The sequence below is a fragment of the Eleginops maclovinus genome, chromosome 5, assembly GCF_036324505.1.
Source record: "Eleginops maclovinus isolate JMC-PN-2008 ecotype Puerto Natales chromosome 5, JC_Emac_rtc_rv5, whole genome shotgun sequence".
Lineage (NCBI taxonomy): Eukaryota > Metazoa > Chordata > Actinopteri > Perciformes > Eleginopidae > Eleginops > Eleginops maclovinus.
Genome location: NC_086353.1, coordinates 5,035,029 through 5,051,491, shown reverse-complemented (window position 1 = coordinate 5,051,491; position 16,463 = coordinate 5,035,029). Strand labels below are relative to the sequence as shown.

The 16,463-nt window shown below is 39.1% G+C and overlaps 2 protein-coding genes across 3 annotated transcripts; both read left to right on the top strand.

The window, feature by feature from the left end:
- The first annotated feature begins 819 nt into the window (after window positions 1–819).
- LOC134864211 (tetratricopeptide repeat protein 39B-like) lies at window positions 820–7,546 on the top strand. Of its 2 annotated transcripts, none has more exons than XM_063883021.1 (18): window positions 820–1,030; window positions 2,369–2,400; window positions 2,862–2,966; window positions 3,127–3,258; window positions 3,692–3,768; window positions 3,959–4,088; window positions 4,203–4,308; window positions 4,507–4,572; window positions 4,659–4,767; window positions 5,050–5,117; window positions 5,192–5,251; window positions 5,351–5,512; window positions 5,595–5,686; window positions 5,772–5,892; window positions 5,965–6,076; window positions 6,172–6,289; window positions 6,618–6,734; window positions 6,868–7,546. In XM_063883021.1, the coding sequence occupies exons 3-18, from the start codon at window positions 2,872–2,874 to the stop codon at window positions 6,980–6,982; spliced, it is 1,680 nt and encodes a 559-aa protein (XP_063739091.1). In that variant the 5' UTR covers window positions 820–1,030; window positions 2,369–2,400; window positions 2,862–2,871; the 3' UTR covers window positions 6,983–7,546. The 2 variants fall into 2 exon arrangements, with proteins under 2 accessions (XP_063739091.1, XP_063739090.1); XM_063883020.1 differs by having other exon boundaries at window positions 821–1,340.
- Window positions 7,547–8,716: 1,170 nt separating this feature from the next.
- Window positions 8,717–16,195, top strand: dnajb14 (DnaJ heat shock protein family (Hsp40) member B14). Its single transcript, XM_063884694.1, is given in 9 exon segments — window positions 8,717–8,931; window positions 12,184–12,355; window positions 13,413–13,558; window positions 13,681–13,784; window positions 13,786–13,882; window positions 14,242–14,327; window positions 14,494–14,603; window positions 14,998–15,170; window positions 15,270–16,195. Coding segments are annotated over 9 exon segments (1,152 nt in total). The 5' UTR covers window positions 8,717–8,792; the 3' UTR covers window positions 15,395–16,195.
- Window positions 16,196–16,463: the final 268 nt, after the last annotated feature.

The window sequence follows — 16,463 nt, the reverse complement described above, 5'->3', positions numbered from 1 at the left end:
GTCAAATATGTTCACATATTAGCAGTAGATTAATCATAACCTTTATATACAGTCTATTATCATAACATGCAAGAAAACTATCTCACAATATTGCGCAAATCTAAATGTTATTTATGCAAAAATACATGTGTGTGTAATCAATGTTGTTGGGAGAGGACCCCTTTTCTCAAATCTGCTTGAAAACGGATCACTAAAATCACAAAAGGATCTATTTCTCATACTGGCTACTGGAATTTATTTTTCTGCTTTCCAAATAGCGTGTGGTGCAGCAGCAGTAAGGCTTCAAACCATCAGTAATTTAAAAGTTGGGCAGACATCACATGTAGCCTACCTAAGTAACTAGAAATACTAACCGAAGCTACGTCTATCATCGCTTGTCTGAGCGAGTGAAGTTAAACCACTATGACATTGAGCAGCTCAAGGAATTTTTCCCTGGAGGAGGTTCAGTCATCTGTCATGGTGACACGCCTTTCCCTCCTCTGCCTCTCACATCTCCCTTGATTCTCACAGTAGTGCAAAGTAACTACAATTACTCAGGTTTGAGGTTCCAGTGACAGGGGCATAGATTACCCATATTGAATGTAGATAAACCAGCCAAAACTTAACCAGATACATTCATACCTATACAAAGCTACAACCATAACATTGCTATGTCATATTTATCGAGTACTTTTTTGTATGTACATTTTGCTGATGATCTTCCCAACTTGTATTCAAGTATTTTCACATTGCTATCTTAGTAGTTTCATAGTAAAAGATCTGAGTACTTCTTTCACCACTACTCATCAGGCGGTTTTCTGGTGTGATGAGTCACGTGACCTGTTACCTGCCCTACAGCTGCTTTTAATTAGTGAACAGGTAACAGTTGTATGGCAGCGCTGCCTCATATTAATCTCGTCCTTGTTGTTCAATTTCAATTCGAAGAAATCCTTTAAAACTTCATTATCTACAATCATAATTTCATTCTTACATCAGGCTTTGTAAATATGGTTAAACTGATGTGACCCTGCATCAGTCTTTTCAATGAAAGGTGGGTGATCTGAACACCATATTTCTTTCATAAGTTTCTCGTAAAGCACATTACCGTGAGTTACAATGATGCCTTTTTGACAAGAATCGAAAGATTTGTGGGCCGGTCTTCCAAATGTAGGCCACTCCTGGCTCCTGACCGGATAAATATCGCGCGACGACAATCTTTAAATGATTCTGCAAAGTTGAGAGATCGATTTCCTCAAAGTGATAGGGAGGACATCAAGTTGTATCCGAAGTTTGGCGTTACTTCGTGTTTCCTGACATCTCAGATAAAAATGGGGTCGAAAAGAGTCAATTCACTTCAGCAGGTAGGTTATGTTTACTGCAGCTTCTCCACATGTGTTTGTTGACTAGAGTTTGATTCATCCAAACACACTTTTGCTTTTATTTCAGCTTATTTAAAGCTGTTAATGTGTGTTGAATTTAGATTTAATCATTCAGGTGTAAGATAAAGGAGAGCGGAATTGGTTAAAGTTTTCATTCTCTTAAATGCATCATCTTCAGACGTCCGATGGGGGCATGTTTACAATGACATGCTTACGTAGATCGCATGTTCAGGCTCATTTACATGCTCTTACATGAATCCAGTTTCTTTTTTACAAACTGTCTCCTCGCCACTTATTAGGTGACCTGGAGAAGCAGGTTATTCATTTATATTCAGATTCCTTTTTCTGAATGTTCATACATACATGAATACATTTTATTTGGTCCTTTTTGTCTTTCTATTAAAATAAATGCACTTCAGCACTGACTCAAGAGAGAGTTGCGAAGACTTACAATGTTATTTGATATGTTAATGTAGGCTACCTATATGGTTTTTATTTCACATTTGCAAGTGACCGATGAAGCCTTAAAACCTTGATCCTCTTTATTGAGCTCTTTAGTTGTTCAGACTGTAATAAGAATACATTAAATGGCTTAAATAGTTATCATATGTGACATACCAAAAGGGGTATTGGTAACACAATTTGTCAATTATGTATAGGCTGTTGCTCAGTGGGTTAGTGTGCTGATCTTCTGATCAGGGTAGCACTGGTTCAATCCCCACTGCAGTCAGCATGCCGTTGTGTCCTTCGGCGAGACGCTTCTCCCCAGATTGCTGCTGTGGGGAATGTCCACAGTATTGGGTGTATGTTGTATAAAAGCGTCTAACAAGTGACATGTAATGTAATAATTACACAATAGTACTAGAGGGAGGTAAAGAAGACATCTGTATTCATCATAATCTTTATATATACATGGTCTATGGTCCTCATTACATGCAATACAATTTTCTCACAATGTCCACAATCGAACAGCTAGTCTTTTTTTAATCTCCCCTTCCACCCATTTTCAGGTGGACCTAAACGAAATCAGCGAGGATTTTGTGTAAGTGAAATAAAGTGTATTTATTGGATACGTTTTACAGGAATGTGTGCATGTTTTTCAATCCTTTGCAACAAATGCAAATAATAATGGGCAACCACAGAGAATCTTTTAGAAATACCCTTAATTATTTCAAATTGGATCTCATGATGAAATCATTGTAATGCACTCCATGCACACTAGAGGTCAGTAACTCCTTATTCCTCCTTAAAACTATTCACACAAACTTCAAGCCACTTGATACTTGCACTCAACTAGCTAACCTGCCATATATTTTACATCTCATCTCAGAGACTTGTAGAAACTCACATCCTTTCCAGTGAGCCACTTTTCTCGACCTTTTGGCTTTGCTCCACCTGTGCTCCCGAATACTTAGTGCATGACTTGATGTCAGAAGAATGTAAATGTAAATCTGTTAGGAATTAAAAAGCCTAAAGGTTTTTTTTGTAAAATATGTTATTCAGAAACCCGGGAATGGATTTAGAAGCTGCACTAAAGGAGTCCTCCGCCGCACTGGATCTTTTTCTGAACAACAGGTTTTCTGATGCTTTGGCTCTATTAAAGCCAAGGTAAGTAGCCAACTCTCTAAAAGCAATAAAAACACAAAGTGATCTGCAGCCAATTCCACATCATTTAAACATTATGGCTTGTGATTACTCTTTTATAGTATTTGTATTTTTTCTCTTTGCATTATTTCTTTAAAAATTCATTGCATTCATTCCACTTCAGGAAGGATCAGAGCATGTACCACGCCATGGGCTACACCAGCATCATGGTGATGCAGGCAGGCATGACCTTCGACCCAAAGGACATGGAAAATGCCATGGCATCACTGAGGGAATCCCTGGAGACATGCCAAAAGTACAGCTGAACAGATTCATAGAAGTTAGGATTTGAGTTCCCACTTCAAAACCGGGGACAACATGTGGTGCATTCCTGAGTAACAAAATAACAGTCATTAACTGTATATAGGAAATATATGGATAACTTAATCATTAGGGGTTTGTATACCACCCAGCTGAAACTGTCTTTATTTAGGTCACAAATGTCGAAGCTTTACATTTATAGGCTACAATCCAGCAGGGTGCAGGGACTAAATGTGCTTTGTCAGGGCAGCTGCATCATAAACTAAGAGTAAATATTATGAGATGTGGAACGCATTGCATGAGTGCACTGGTTAATCAAAACATACTGATCTTTTTGGGGATGGGGGGCTAAAAGTGTTAAACTAAAAAAACAATATAGTATGACTCCTTTTTAAATAATCACCCTAAACTGTGTGTTCTCAATCTAGATTTCGGAAGAAAACTGGAATAGTGGAGACTTTAACCAGCCTCTGGTACCGACAACCTGCTGACAACCTGACAGAAGGTAAGTGAAAGACTCTAAGGATCAATAACAAGGAGAGAAGACGAGCCATGTTAAAGTGTCAAACTATCTTAGTAGAAATAACAAAATGTATATTTTTGTTCCACCCTAAGGTACTGATTACAGTTCTCAGGGCCATCTCTGAAAAGCATGTTTCTTCTCCCAGCATGTGACGTTTAATCCTTGTTTACAGAGGAGATGCATGCAGAGCTGTGCTATGCCGAAGTTCTGCTGCAAAAAGCAGCCCTCACATTCCTGGATGAGAGTATAATCGGCTTCATCAAAGGAGGGATGAGAATCCGAAACAGTTATCAGATTTACAAGTAAGAAGCTTGAAGCAGGAATTTTACTTGGGACATGATGACATAGCAAGACACTGATATAAGTGATAAAAATTAAAACATTATATTTTAATTATATCTTCTCTCCTTTTCCAGGGATTGCCAAACCATGGCCAGTGCCGCAAAAGGCATGGAAAAACAGAGAAGCACCCACATTCATTTCAGAGGCGGTGTGAACATGGGCATTGGATCGTTTAATCTGGTGAGAGCTGCAGAAAGTCATACAGAGTATGCGCTTTTGCCAGATCTTTAATACCCTTGTTTTTGTACTTCTATACACATACAGTACGTTGCATAAGATTAGACTCAGAAAAAATGAAAGCTCCCGAAATGGCTGGTAGAACAAAGTATTTCTTTTAATTGTCATAATTACCTAGGCTAACGTACTCCTCTTTTTCAGATGCTGTCTCTGCTCCCATCCAAAATCCTCAGACTGATGGAGTTTTTGGGCTTCTCGGGAGACAGGGTAGGTCCCCTCAGTCACTTTTATTCTCCATAAAATGATATCCTGTCATTAGAAACTAAATCATATTTTTTCTAATTATCTTACAGGAATTGGGTTTGTCAGAGTTGAGAGAGGGAGCGGCCGGCAACAGTTTGCGCTCCATCCTCAGCACCCTGACCCTGCTGATGTTTCATCTCTACATCACAGTGATTCTGGGTAGAAGTCTTCCAGATAATTAAGTCTCTAATTATATTTATTATTTATTTGTAGATAAGTTGGTCATTATAACATTGAGAAGGAGGTTTGGTTTTTTGGTTTGTCTGATTGTCAGCAATAGTATGGACAAACTTCAATCCCTTAAATATTGGATGGTGATGTCATGCAGGTGCCAAGGACAAACCGTTATATTTTGAATTGGAAATTGCGTTGGTGGAAGTCTGAGCTCCTGTCTCCTTGTAATGAGAGACATTTCGTAATCTGGTCATTTTATTCTCTCAGGCACTGGTGAAGGAAACCTTACTGAGGCTGAAGCTCTCCTGGAGCCCTACATCGACAGGTTTCCAAATGTGAGCAGGTTTTTTTTCTTTTTTGTTGCTGATGAGTCAAATGGCTTCATTTTCACCTTGCTTCTTGTCCACAGGGAGCCCTCATTCTCTTCTACACTGGGAGAATTGCTTTGCTGAAAGGAAACTTCACATTTGTGAGTACTGGTAGTGACCAACAGGATGTGTGTAGATGCAGCTCATGTAGTTGTTGTTGAGGAAAAAAATGGAAATCCCATGAATCTGTTTCTCTGCAGGCTCAGGAGAAGTACCTGGCATGTATCGCAGCACAGCAGGAGTGGCGTCAGATTCACCACCTGTGCTACTGGGAGCTGATGTGGGCGTACTCCTTCGAACAAAAATGGAGGGAAGCATATCAATACGCTGACCTGCTCTGCAAAGAGAGCAAGTGGTCCCAGGTAAACAATAAAACATGTTGCCTTGTCAATGTGCTTGTATAGATATTGACATTTGTTCTACCTTATTGCTCTTCTCTTGCAGGCAGTCTATACCTTCCAGAAAGCTGCCATCTTGAGCATGCTGCCAGAGGAAGAAGTGACTGGACTGGGAGAAAATGTGGGGGACCTATTCAGGTTTGTGAGAGAGAACCATAATATGGCTCTGTTAAAGTTCTGTAATCATAATAAAGTAACTGCTAGAAATGTGGTTTGTCTGTAGGCAGGTGGATGGTCTCAGACTGAGGATTGCTGGGAAGTCGATTCCTACGGAGAAGTTTGCTGCAAACAAGGCGCAGCGATACTTTTCTTCTAGCCCTGGAAAGCTAGTGGTGCCTGCTTTGGTGAGAATGCACGCTCACTCCCTCTTTTAACTTCGAAAACGAACCTTGATGATAACCAATTTTCTCTCAAAGGAAATGATGTACGTATGGAATGGTTTCACAGTAGTTGGGAAAAGACCCGAGTTGACTAAAAGCATCTTGACTGTCTTGGAGAGAGCAGAGGAGCAGCTCAGAGATGATCCTAGTGAGGACCAGCAGAACCTTAAAGCACATTGACTGATTATTTAGTTGTTTTAGCACCAATTGGAAACTAACCGCTTTTTTTAATCTAATGTGTAGACCCATCAGTGTATCAGCTGGACGACCAGTGTGTTGTGCAGCTGCTGAAGGGACTCTGTCTCAGAGAGCTAAATCATCTGGTCCAGGCCGAGCTATGCTTCAATCATGTCATTTCCAGGTGAGGCCATCATTGAAACATAGGAAAACCCTGGTCGAACATAAACTGAAAGTATCAAATAATTATACACTATTTAACATCATTTCTGACTGAATCTCATTTGCTTTATATTTGATCATCTCCGCACAAAATACACTTTTTCTGTACATTTAACTTTCATCGGGTTTTGTCTTGATAAACATCATGCATGATCCTTACTTTGGAAGGTGCTGAGACTTTAGCAGCAGTTAATCCACAACTGATATTTGTATAAAAGCACAGTCATTGTTTTTTCAAACATTACTAAATTGACCCATTGACCCAACTTTCATCTAAAAATGTGTTGCAGTAAAACCAATATCAAGCATGACAACTACCTGGTACCATTCACCATGTATGAGTTGGGCCTGTTGCACAAGCAGAAAGGTGACATCAACACGGCCATCAATTTGATGGAAGATATCAAGTAAGTGTTTTAATTTTCAAATGTATTGGATTTGCTCTGTATGTTGTGTTGGGGTAAAATTCCCAAGATGCTTTGATGAAATCTGGCTGAAGTTGCATACTGCTGTGACACAAAGAGCTGATCTTGTTTGCAGAATGAACTACAAAGACTACCACATGGAGTCCAGGCTACACTTCCGCATCCATGCAGCACTCAACACCATGGGATCTTTTGCAGCCAAACTTCCCCCTTCACGTACACCGGCTTAAAAGACCACATGATGGGAAGCTTGACAATGGTCAAAGCAAAACAACCATAAAACAAAGTCTCTGTTTGAACTCTGTGACTGTACTTGAAGTTCTCCAGGTGGGCTTTTTGCTGTTGCCCCCATGATAAGGGCATGCATCCAAACTTGCCGTTTCAACCCTGGGTACTATGGTAATTATTTGTAGTGCTCCTAGAGCAGGAACAGTTAAGCAGACTCTGCAATCAACTTGTATAAATGGCTTACAAATTACTATTGTTTCTATTGTATTACGCTATACCATGTCAGAAAGAAGACTGAAGAATGCTATAGAACGACACATTGAAATGTATAGGTTAGAAGAAAACTGCTGTGTTTAAATGAATTTTAAACATTTCGCTCTTGGACGACTCCAATATCTACTTGAGGCATGTCTGTTTGTGTCAATATTTAAAAGATGTCAGGTGCAGTGCAGTCATGTTCTACAGAAAAAAATGTCTCCTTGTAAATAACTTTGTCTTTTTTCTGTGTAGTTTGAATATGAGGCTTTGATACATTTAATTAACTTAAATAAAGCTTATGAATCAAATGATATCCTGTAATTGAGACCCAAAAAAAAGGCAAATGCCAGGTGTTGATTTCCTCACTGGACTCCAAATATTAAATGAAGCCTTTACTAGAAAGGAGCAATATATTATAAAGTCTGGTAAATACCCATTTATGGTTAAAAAAAAAGGGGACTGTAGAATATACATGGATGGATATTATTTGTTTTTGTATTTACTCTACTATTACAATATTAGTACAGATCATTTATGTATCTGACAAACAAACAAAATTAGTAGAAGCGGGAGGGCAGAACGCATAGCTTATACAGAAAATAGCCCTCCCGTAAGTCATCCAGTTGCAGGATAAAGAGAAATAGATAAATCGGTAATTAAATATGCACACAAATAAACAAAATTCTATATATACATAACATGTACACATACCCAGTTTCAAGGGGTCATGTTCAGGTAGTATAATTTCTCATCCTATTTTTATATAAACTATGATAATTAAGATAATTATGATAACAGCCTTCATTATTATAATTAATATTACTATCATTACCACATTATCATCATCATCATCATCATCATCATCATCATCTGCATATATAGCCTACATATCGGGTTTTTTTTCAAGTAAACTAAAAGCACAATGACCCCCCCCCCCATAAAATTACGAAACAATAAATCAATTAAACATGGTGTCCATTTCTGTATCGTATTGCCTGGGTGATCAGGAATGTACATCAGGTATAGCACTGTGCTATTGCAGTTTTTCCAGTTTCACTGATCTGAGCCTAGAATTAACTCATTCAGTGTAGTATTTGCTTTAGATAAGTAGCTGAGGCAAGCATTACATTTTTCGTCATCTGCATAACTGAAAACAATATATATCTTGTCTGCACTCCATATTCCTCAAAAAAAATTGTTGGGACATTCCAGTTGTCCGAGTTGTCCACCAAAGGACTTTCTTTTCACGGGGCCTGACCGCTGGACAACCACTGGACTAAACTCTCTTTATCTAAAGGTCTGCAATCGAACAATGTCACATATGATAATACAATTTCAGTCACAGGTGAGGATTCTTCCACCACTTCCCACTAATATGCATATTTTTCCATTTCTAATTAACAAACACTGTAACATTTACTGTACAAATACAAGTGTGAAAAGGAATAATGCCACAAATCTTTCACTTGCATTGGTTTGACTGCTGCTGTCAGTGCTGGGTGACCACGTGGTGTAATGAGATGATCAGCTGACTCTGCCGGAGGAGGAAGAGGGATGAAGATGGAAGGAAACAGAGACGAAGCTGAAAAATGTATAAATATTGCGACAAAATCCCTTAACGCCGGAGATAAAGAGAAAGCGTTGAAGTTTCTCAACAAAGCAGAGAAGCTGTATCCAACTGCCAGAGCAAAAGGTAGGAGTGGATGACCGGCCGGGGCTAGGCTAATAATCTAGGGCTAGCTAGTAAAGCTGACGTGTGTTAACATCAGTAACGGTTTAAGCTTATAACAGGCCACATACTTAATATTGTACACCAAATACTTGTATGATACGTTAATGGTAAAATAGAATAAACTCTGCCTATTAAGACAGCGAAATGGGGAACACACATCCGAGTTAGCGTTAGCTTAGTTGTAGGCCTAGCGATGTATTAGCTAACCTAGCTAGCGCTGTTAATTGGGGTTATATATGGGGGAGCAATGTGAATAAGCCGGGTTTTTCTAGGAGCTCAAAGAGAATCATTGTAAAAGAACGACTAATTGAGTAAGATAATGGTTACAGTCACTAGAAGATCAAGCCATCCTTGACTCAGTGGTTGAAGCTAGCTGTCATTCATTGCAGTGTCTTGAATACTAGCTGACCTTTAAAGCGTTTTTGATAGCTGTCAATTCATTTTCACTTTACGTGATAGACTTCGGCCAGTGTTGTATATTATGTTTTGTAAATGCCGTGGGCTTGTAAGGATGTGGGTGCAGAGCAGACAAGTGGATCCTGGAGAGGGATGGAGTCGAGGCTAGGACTTCATGCTAGTCAACCGACTGCCGATCCTTTAATTGAACGATTGACCTGAAATGTAGGCTAATCCCGGACACACCACTGTCTCCGACAAAATCCGTAAACAAGGGTTAAGTACAGTACGGATGGCACTGACAAAGGTGTTCTAGACCTTAATAATCTGTAGTACTTTTATATGCAGTGTTGTGAGTGACCGTTCAATAGGGTGGACATCATGAATATTTATGATCTCGAGCTCCTGTGTTGTTAATGTATAACGTGCCAGTTAAAATCAGTTAAATGTCCAACTGTCACCTTTGTCTTCAGTATTATAAACCTGCACCAATGACATTTCCCAAGCTAAGCTAATAGATAACTAGCTTCCCGAGGCTGGACCTTGAAAAAACAGAATAACACTCAATAGCACACAAATGGCCACAGATGAGCAAATCCTCAAGGACTTTTGCTTTCTACATGTTTTGTCACTTGTTTGATAACACAAAATGTCCTAAATAAATAGCATTACATTAAAAAGAAGTTGCTAACAAAAAGGGCCAAAGAGGATGGGGTATATTGTAGCTGTAGTTGAATTAAATGTGTATTTATTGCAAAAATATCTACAGTTAGGTGTGTATTGAAAGATGCATTGAAGTAAGGGGACTGTGTGGGTTCCCTAGCTGAGGCCTGGTAAGATTTGAGTTTGTGATCCTGATTGCTTCGGGGAAATAACTCTTGTTACTTGGCACTGAAAGTCTGTGAGTCTCTCAGAGGGTACATGTGCATTCATCCGTTATTGAGTGACCTGGAAGTCACATGTTAATGTTAAAATCCATGGCATCCCATGTAAAGAGTCAACCGATAACAGGCAGGATAACACAGCACCTGTAGTACCACATTCCTCACGGCAGTTTAGATCACTTCAGCCGTACAGGGGCAGCATTTTCATATTTGTCATACTGTCATTGGGTTATCTGGCATCAATAAGCTGGTTATCAGCTCGGTGTAACCCAGCATTTTCCAGTCTCTTATGAAGGTGTTCACATTGTAGAGGCACGCTTCTAACATATTAAAATCCAGCATCAAGAGGGGTGATTTTTGAAAAAATCAAGGGTTGAACATCAGGTTTTTACTTTGATCTCAGTGTGGGCAAATCACGTTGTTGCAGCTGCAAAATTAAACAATTCCGCATGAGATCTAGCCCATAGTGCTATGGGAAGGATGGATTAGTTGTGAAAGAGGCAGCAGTTGTGAGCTTATGTTACACATGACTGAGTGCATAATAATGAATAATGCATTAGCAAACAATAAGCAACATTATAACAGTTAAACACATTTGGGAGACCCATCATTAGGATACTCTAATGTTGATGTGCTGTCTTTGAGTTGTATTTTTCCTTCACCATTAACATATATCTTACATTAAACTGCAAATAGTTTGAGAACAGAGACTTGAAAAACAGAAAAGTTTAATCAAGGCCTCAGTGACATTGTGAATGGGGAAAAAACATTTCATGGATTGAAAGTCTAGTCCATACCTTGCATAAAAGCACAGTGGACATATTTTATATTAAAACAGTCATCATCTCAATGAGTCTCCCTAGGGCGGTTATTATTATTTTTTTTGTAGCTACTTTCAAGGCCTGTAGTGTAGTTGATCTGTAAAAGGTCCTTTTATTAATCATGAATTTATGCTCACACTTCCTGTTGAACTGGATTTAGATTATTTTGGAGCCAAAGCTGTGGCTGCATCAATAGGCACTATACGCTTGGTCAGTGTTGTTACTTTAAGCTTAAAGCTTTGATTGATACGACAATGCTTCTATTTTCGGGTTTATTTACTGTGAAAAAATTGGAAAGGAAGGATCTGCTCTGATAAGCTGCGGACAGTAGCTCTATTTAGCGCTCTGTCTGTCAGTCCAGGAAAAAAAATCCTCCTTGGTAACATAAATTGGTCATGGAGGACATGTGTTTGTATCGTGTGCTTGAATGTATTAATACTATTGCAATTTGCGCTTGTTTTTACCTTTTTTGATCTGTTCATCATCACTTCCCTCGCTTCATAGACTCTCTGGTGATTTTCCCTGTTTATAATGGACCTGCATGATTGAATGAATTACATTTTGTCATGTGTATAGTAAAGGAAGAACGACAGCTTTGGAAAGTTTCCATTTACCAGTCACTGCAGTATGCTAAATCTGTCCCACTGATAATCATCATGCCCTTTGTCCTGCACCCCAATAGTCACATGGAATCGGTCCTCAGCTTTAGTCGGAATCTTTGTCTTAGTTTAAATGTAGTCATGCCTAATCCCTTTGTGCGTTTTCGTGAGTGATGTAATCCTGTAGTTGTACATCACCAAATTTGATAAAAATCAAGAGCTATTCCATGTCTGATCGGGCGTTTTTTACAATTGACAACAGTTCCAACCTTGAGTGTTATCCTACTAACTTAAGGCTAATTGAAATAATTCAACTGTTAGTAACTGTAGTAATTCCTGTTTTGTTTCTGCACTAGAAATATGTAATAAAAAACAGTTTTCTGTCCAAATTGTATTGAATCATTATCTTAACATCCAAATCGTTTCTAAATCTAAAAAAGCTTTGACCCTTAAGATACTGAAGGTAATATTTTATAATCTAATTAATATCAATCCTCTTCCTCTCTTTTTCAGCTTTGTTGGACGCATTAACAAGGAATGGGAGCTCAGCGGGTAACGGTGCATTTCGCAGGAGGACGGCAGACGGATCAGAAGGCACCGGAGCACAGCAGGAGAGGGACAGCCAAGAGTCCGGAGGAGGAGACCTTAAAGCCTTCACCAAGGAGCAGGTTGAAGGTGTGCAAAGGTGAGGGGTTTTAGGATTGACTTCCCTTTCATGCTTTACCACTTTCCCACCTATGTACTGTTATCTATCCTCTTCCTATTTTGGTGCTTGCTTTCCATTCGCCCTGTGTCGGCAGTACTGTTTCTATCATGCTGAGTAAGACCTGTCGTCCGTGGCTGCAGGAGGATACTGTAGTCTGCAGTGTTGTGCACACACAGCTAATTGTCATGGGAACCCAACAAGCTTGGTGTCGTGCCAATGAGAGGATAAAGTGAGAGACGTTTAGCACTGTGAACTAGATTACAGGTAACCACTACATGCTCTAATTTTAGAGCATAAATAGGACTAGACAGAGACAGGTGCACATGTCATGCACAGCCTTTGATTAGATCCTAGAGAGCTGCAGTGTGAGGCCCCTATTAAACGTATGCAATCACTCTATTCTCGAGTGTGTTATACTAAATCCTTTGGGAAATCTTCAGTAGTTTAAAAATTGCATCATGTCTTCTGATGACAGGTTGTGCACTATGTTTACTTTAAAAACGTCTCCCTTGTGACCTCATTAGTGGTCTGCACCATGTTTCAGTGACAGTTGGCTAGATGATATGTTAACCATACCGACTTTTAGTATTTGATTTGTCCAAATGAATGATTTCCAACAAATTATAATCAAAACTGACTACATTTAGATGTTTTTCTACTGTTATAACACATGTGAATACTTTTTGTCTGATGTTAACACGTTAATAATTGTTTAATTATACTACATGCAGTTGTTTAATTTTGTGATTGCTTTCTGTAAATTAATGGCGTGTTTTAAATATATTAAGTGTGTTGATTGAACTATGTTTTGATGAATTGTACCTCTGTAAAGTGTCTTTGAGTTTTTAGAAAAGCACTCTATACAGTAAATAAAATGGATCATTATTTAAAATGCATGATTGACATTCATGGAAAGAGAATTTAACACAAAGATAACCTCGAAGAGAAAGAACATTTTCTCACTTGCCTTTGTTTCCATAGGGGTAAAAACGATCCACATGATTCAGCTGCTTCACTCTCTGTCCCTGTCTTTCAGAATAAAGCGGTGTAAGGACTACTATGAAGTGCTCGGTGTCAATAAAGAAGTCAATGACGATGAACTAAAGAAAGCCTACAGGAAACTAGCGCTCAAGTTCCATCCAGACAAAAACCATGCACCTGGAGCGACAGAGGCCTTTAAAAGTAAATCGTTGTTTTATACTTTTCTAATCTATGTGAAATATAGCTTTTGTGCGATTTAAAAATACGACCTAACTTGTTCATGACTTGTCTCTCCTTGATTCTCAAATGTATTCCTTCTGTAGAGATTGGTAATTCATACGCAGTGCTGAGTAATCCAGAAAAGCGACGGCAGTACGACCTGACGGGAGGAGAGGAGCCCAGCAGCCCGGGTCACTCACATGGAGGAGGGGGGAGGAGGAGGCTTCGACTTCCACCGGGGCTTCGAGGCCGACATCACTCCTGAGGACCTCTTCAACATGTTCTTTGGAGGTGGCTTCCCCTCCTGTAAGTGAACACTTTAGGTTTCCCAAACAAGTCGTGATTTATCCAGACATTTACATTTTTTATGATTTATTTTTCTGACATCACATGCTCTTATTGTAGTAGGTAATAAGACTTGTTTTTTAAAGTTAAACAGGCTATGTTGTCATACTTTTTATGTGTTGCATACAAGATCGGAACTTACATAATGGATGTGTATTTTTAGAGCTTTAAGTGACTAAATATAACCATGTATTCTTAGCATCTGTTACTGGTGCAACATGGACCATGTAGTTTTAAATACCGATCTCTGAAAGTAGATTTAATTGGGGATGTATTTCATATTTTTGTGTCTGACCTCAGTCGTGATATTTTTTCGACAGCAAGTGCACACACCTTCACCAACAGCAGAACGAGCTACAGCAATCAGACGGATTCCCGACAAGAGAGAACCGAAGAAAGGGGAGATGTAAGTACATCGGAACCGATTTTGCATCACGTCTTTAATATATCCAACATTTTATGTCCACAAATGTACATTGTAGGGTAATGTATCCCCGTAGAAACTACATGCATTATCATCGTTTTTTATGTTGTTGAAATTGGATTACTCATTGAACTGTGTTTTCCTCCAGGGTGGTTTCTCAATGTTCATCCAGCTGATGCCCATCGTGGTCCTGATATTAGTGTCAATACTGAGCCAGATGATGGTGTCCCCTCCACCCTACAGCCTCTACTCTAGACCGTACGTGCGCACACACACACACACACACACACACACACACACACACACACACACACACACACACACACACACACACACACACACACACACACACACACACACACCTATGGGTTTCATCGCTGGGGCAAACATGCTTGAAAATGAAGCTGGCTAATAACTTGTATTTTGTCACATTCACTTCAATCCGTAGAACTAATTACAACGTGTAAGGAATTACCTGTGAACGTGGCTGAAAACAGGAAGTCTACTACGTAATACACTCTATAACATGCTATAAGCACTTGTCCTGGTGTCTCAGTGAAAGGTGATACTGTAAATCTCCATCTGTATTCAAAATATGTGGGGAACTACAACAGTTTACAGCATGTTCTTGTTCTCCCTCTATCTCCTGCAGGTCCACGGGTCAGACAGTCAAACGGCAGACAGAAAACCTGCATGTGGATTACTACGTCGCTAGAGATTTCAAGTCGGAGTTTAAGGGCTCAGCGCTGCATCAGATTGAGAAAAGTGTGGAGGATGATTATGTATCTAACGTCAGAAATAACTGTTGGAAAGAGAGGCAGACAAGTGAGTAACCATGGTTATATTACACCCTCAGAACAAGCTCACTGGATTTAATAGGACTTTTTTTCAACACTGACATTGTTTTTCTGCGTCTCTCCTCAGAAACGGACCTGCTGTACGCTGCTAAGGTGTACAGGGATGACCGGATGCGCAAGAAGGCAGACCTCATGACCATGGATAACTGCAGGGAGCTGGACAGACTAAATAACTTATTCAGAGGAGGATAAGTTTGTGACTTTTAGATGATGTAAATGTATATGAATAGATGTTTATGTTCATGTTTTTCTAAGGAAGAGTCTTTACACTAGGAGCAAAAACTTACTGAAATAATTTAGCTCTATTGTTGAAGTTTTAAAATGTCCCTCTCCTCATATCCCCACACCAACTTCCTCACTCCAGCCTGACCCCAGGAAACGCCTTGAAACGCATCTTATTGAACCAATCCACACTTCTACTGCAGTAGAACGCCCCAGACCCTTGTGGTTTTTTTTTTTTTACTCTGTTTTTCTTGCATTTTCCTGGAAACAAGGTGGACAAGGACACTTGATTGTAAAGGCATGTGCTTTGAGTAGTGAGAACCCCAAACAAACCACTGTCCTAAAATCAACAAACGGCTTTCGACATCATCTGCTTGAAGTAAATATAAGATGAGAGACTTTATAGCTTCATTTAGGGGTGCTGTCCTCCAGGCATTTTGTGAAGAACACAGGAACAAAAGAAGATATGAAAATACCACAACGCTTCTTCTAGCTTCCTACTCATCTCCGAATGCGGATGAAGATCAATGGATCGTGAAGAGATACCTGTGATTTTGCTACTATAGAATATTTTATGTCTTCATCTTCAAAATGTGTAGTTGGTTGGGACTAATCACGGAAGGACATTGAAACTGTTATTCATGAATGGTTGTACATTTTCATTTTTGAATGTTTGAAGTTTATGCAGTTATTTAAGAAACTATGGAAGAAACAAAGATTTTCTTCATTGCTCGCCTAATCATTTAAATAAAGTACAATTATTACCATAGACTTGGTGTGTTTCTGTCTCTGATTCTGATGTTAAAGGTTCTACTTATTTGACCATGTCTTGTCATTTCTGAGATTTCACAGTAACAGCAGGATCGTTTATATTATTTTTCAGGTTATATTTGAAGTGCACAGAATTAAATTAAACATAATTTACAAAAGAAGGGCTATAGCTTACATACAGCTAACAGAAACATATAACGGCAGATCGACTTTCCATAGTGTTTTATCTATTTTATTTTGGCTGGTGTAATGGTATAAAGTAAAATTG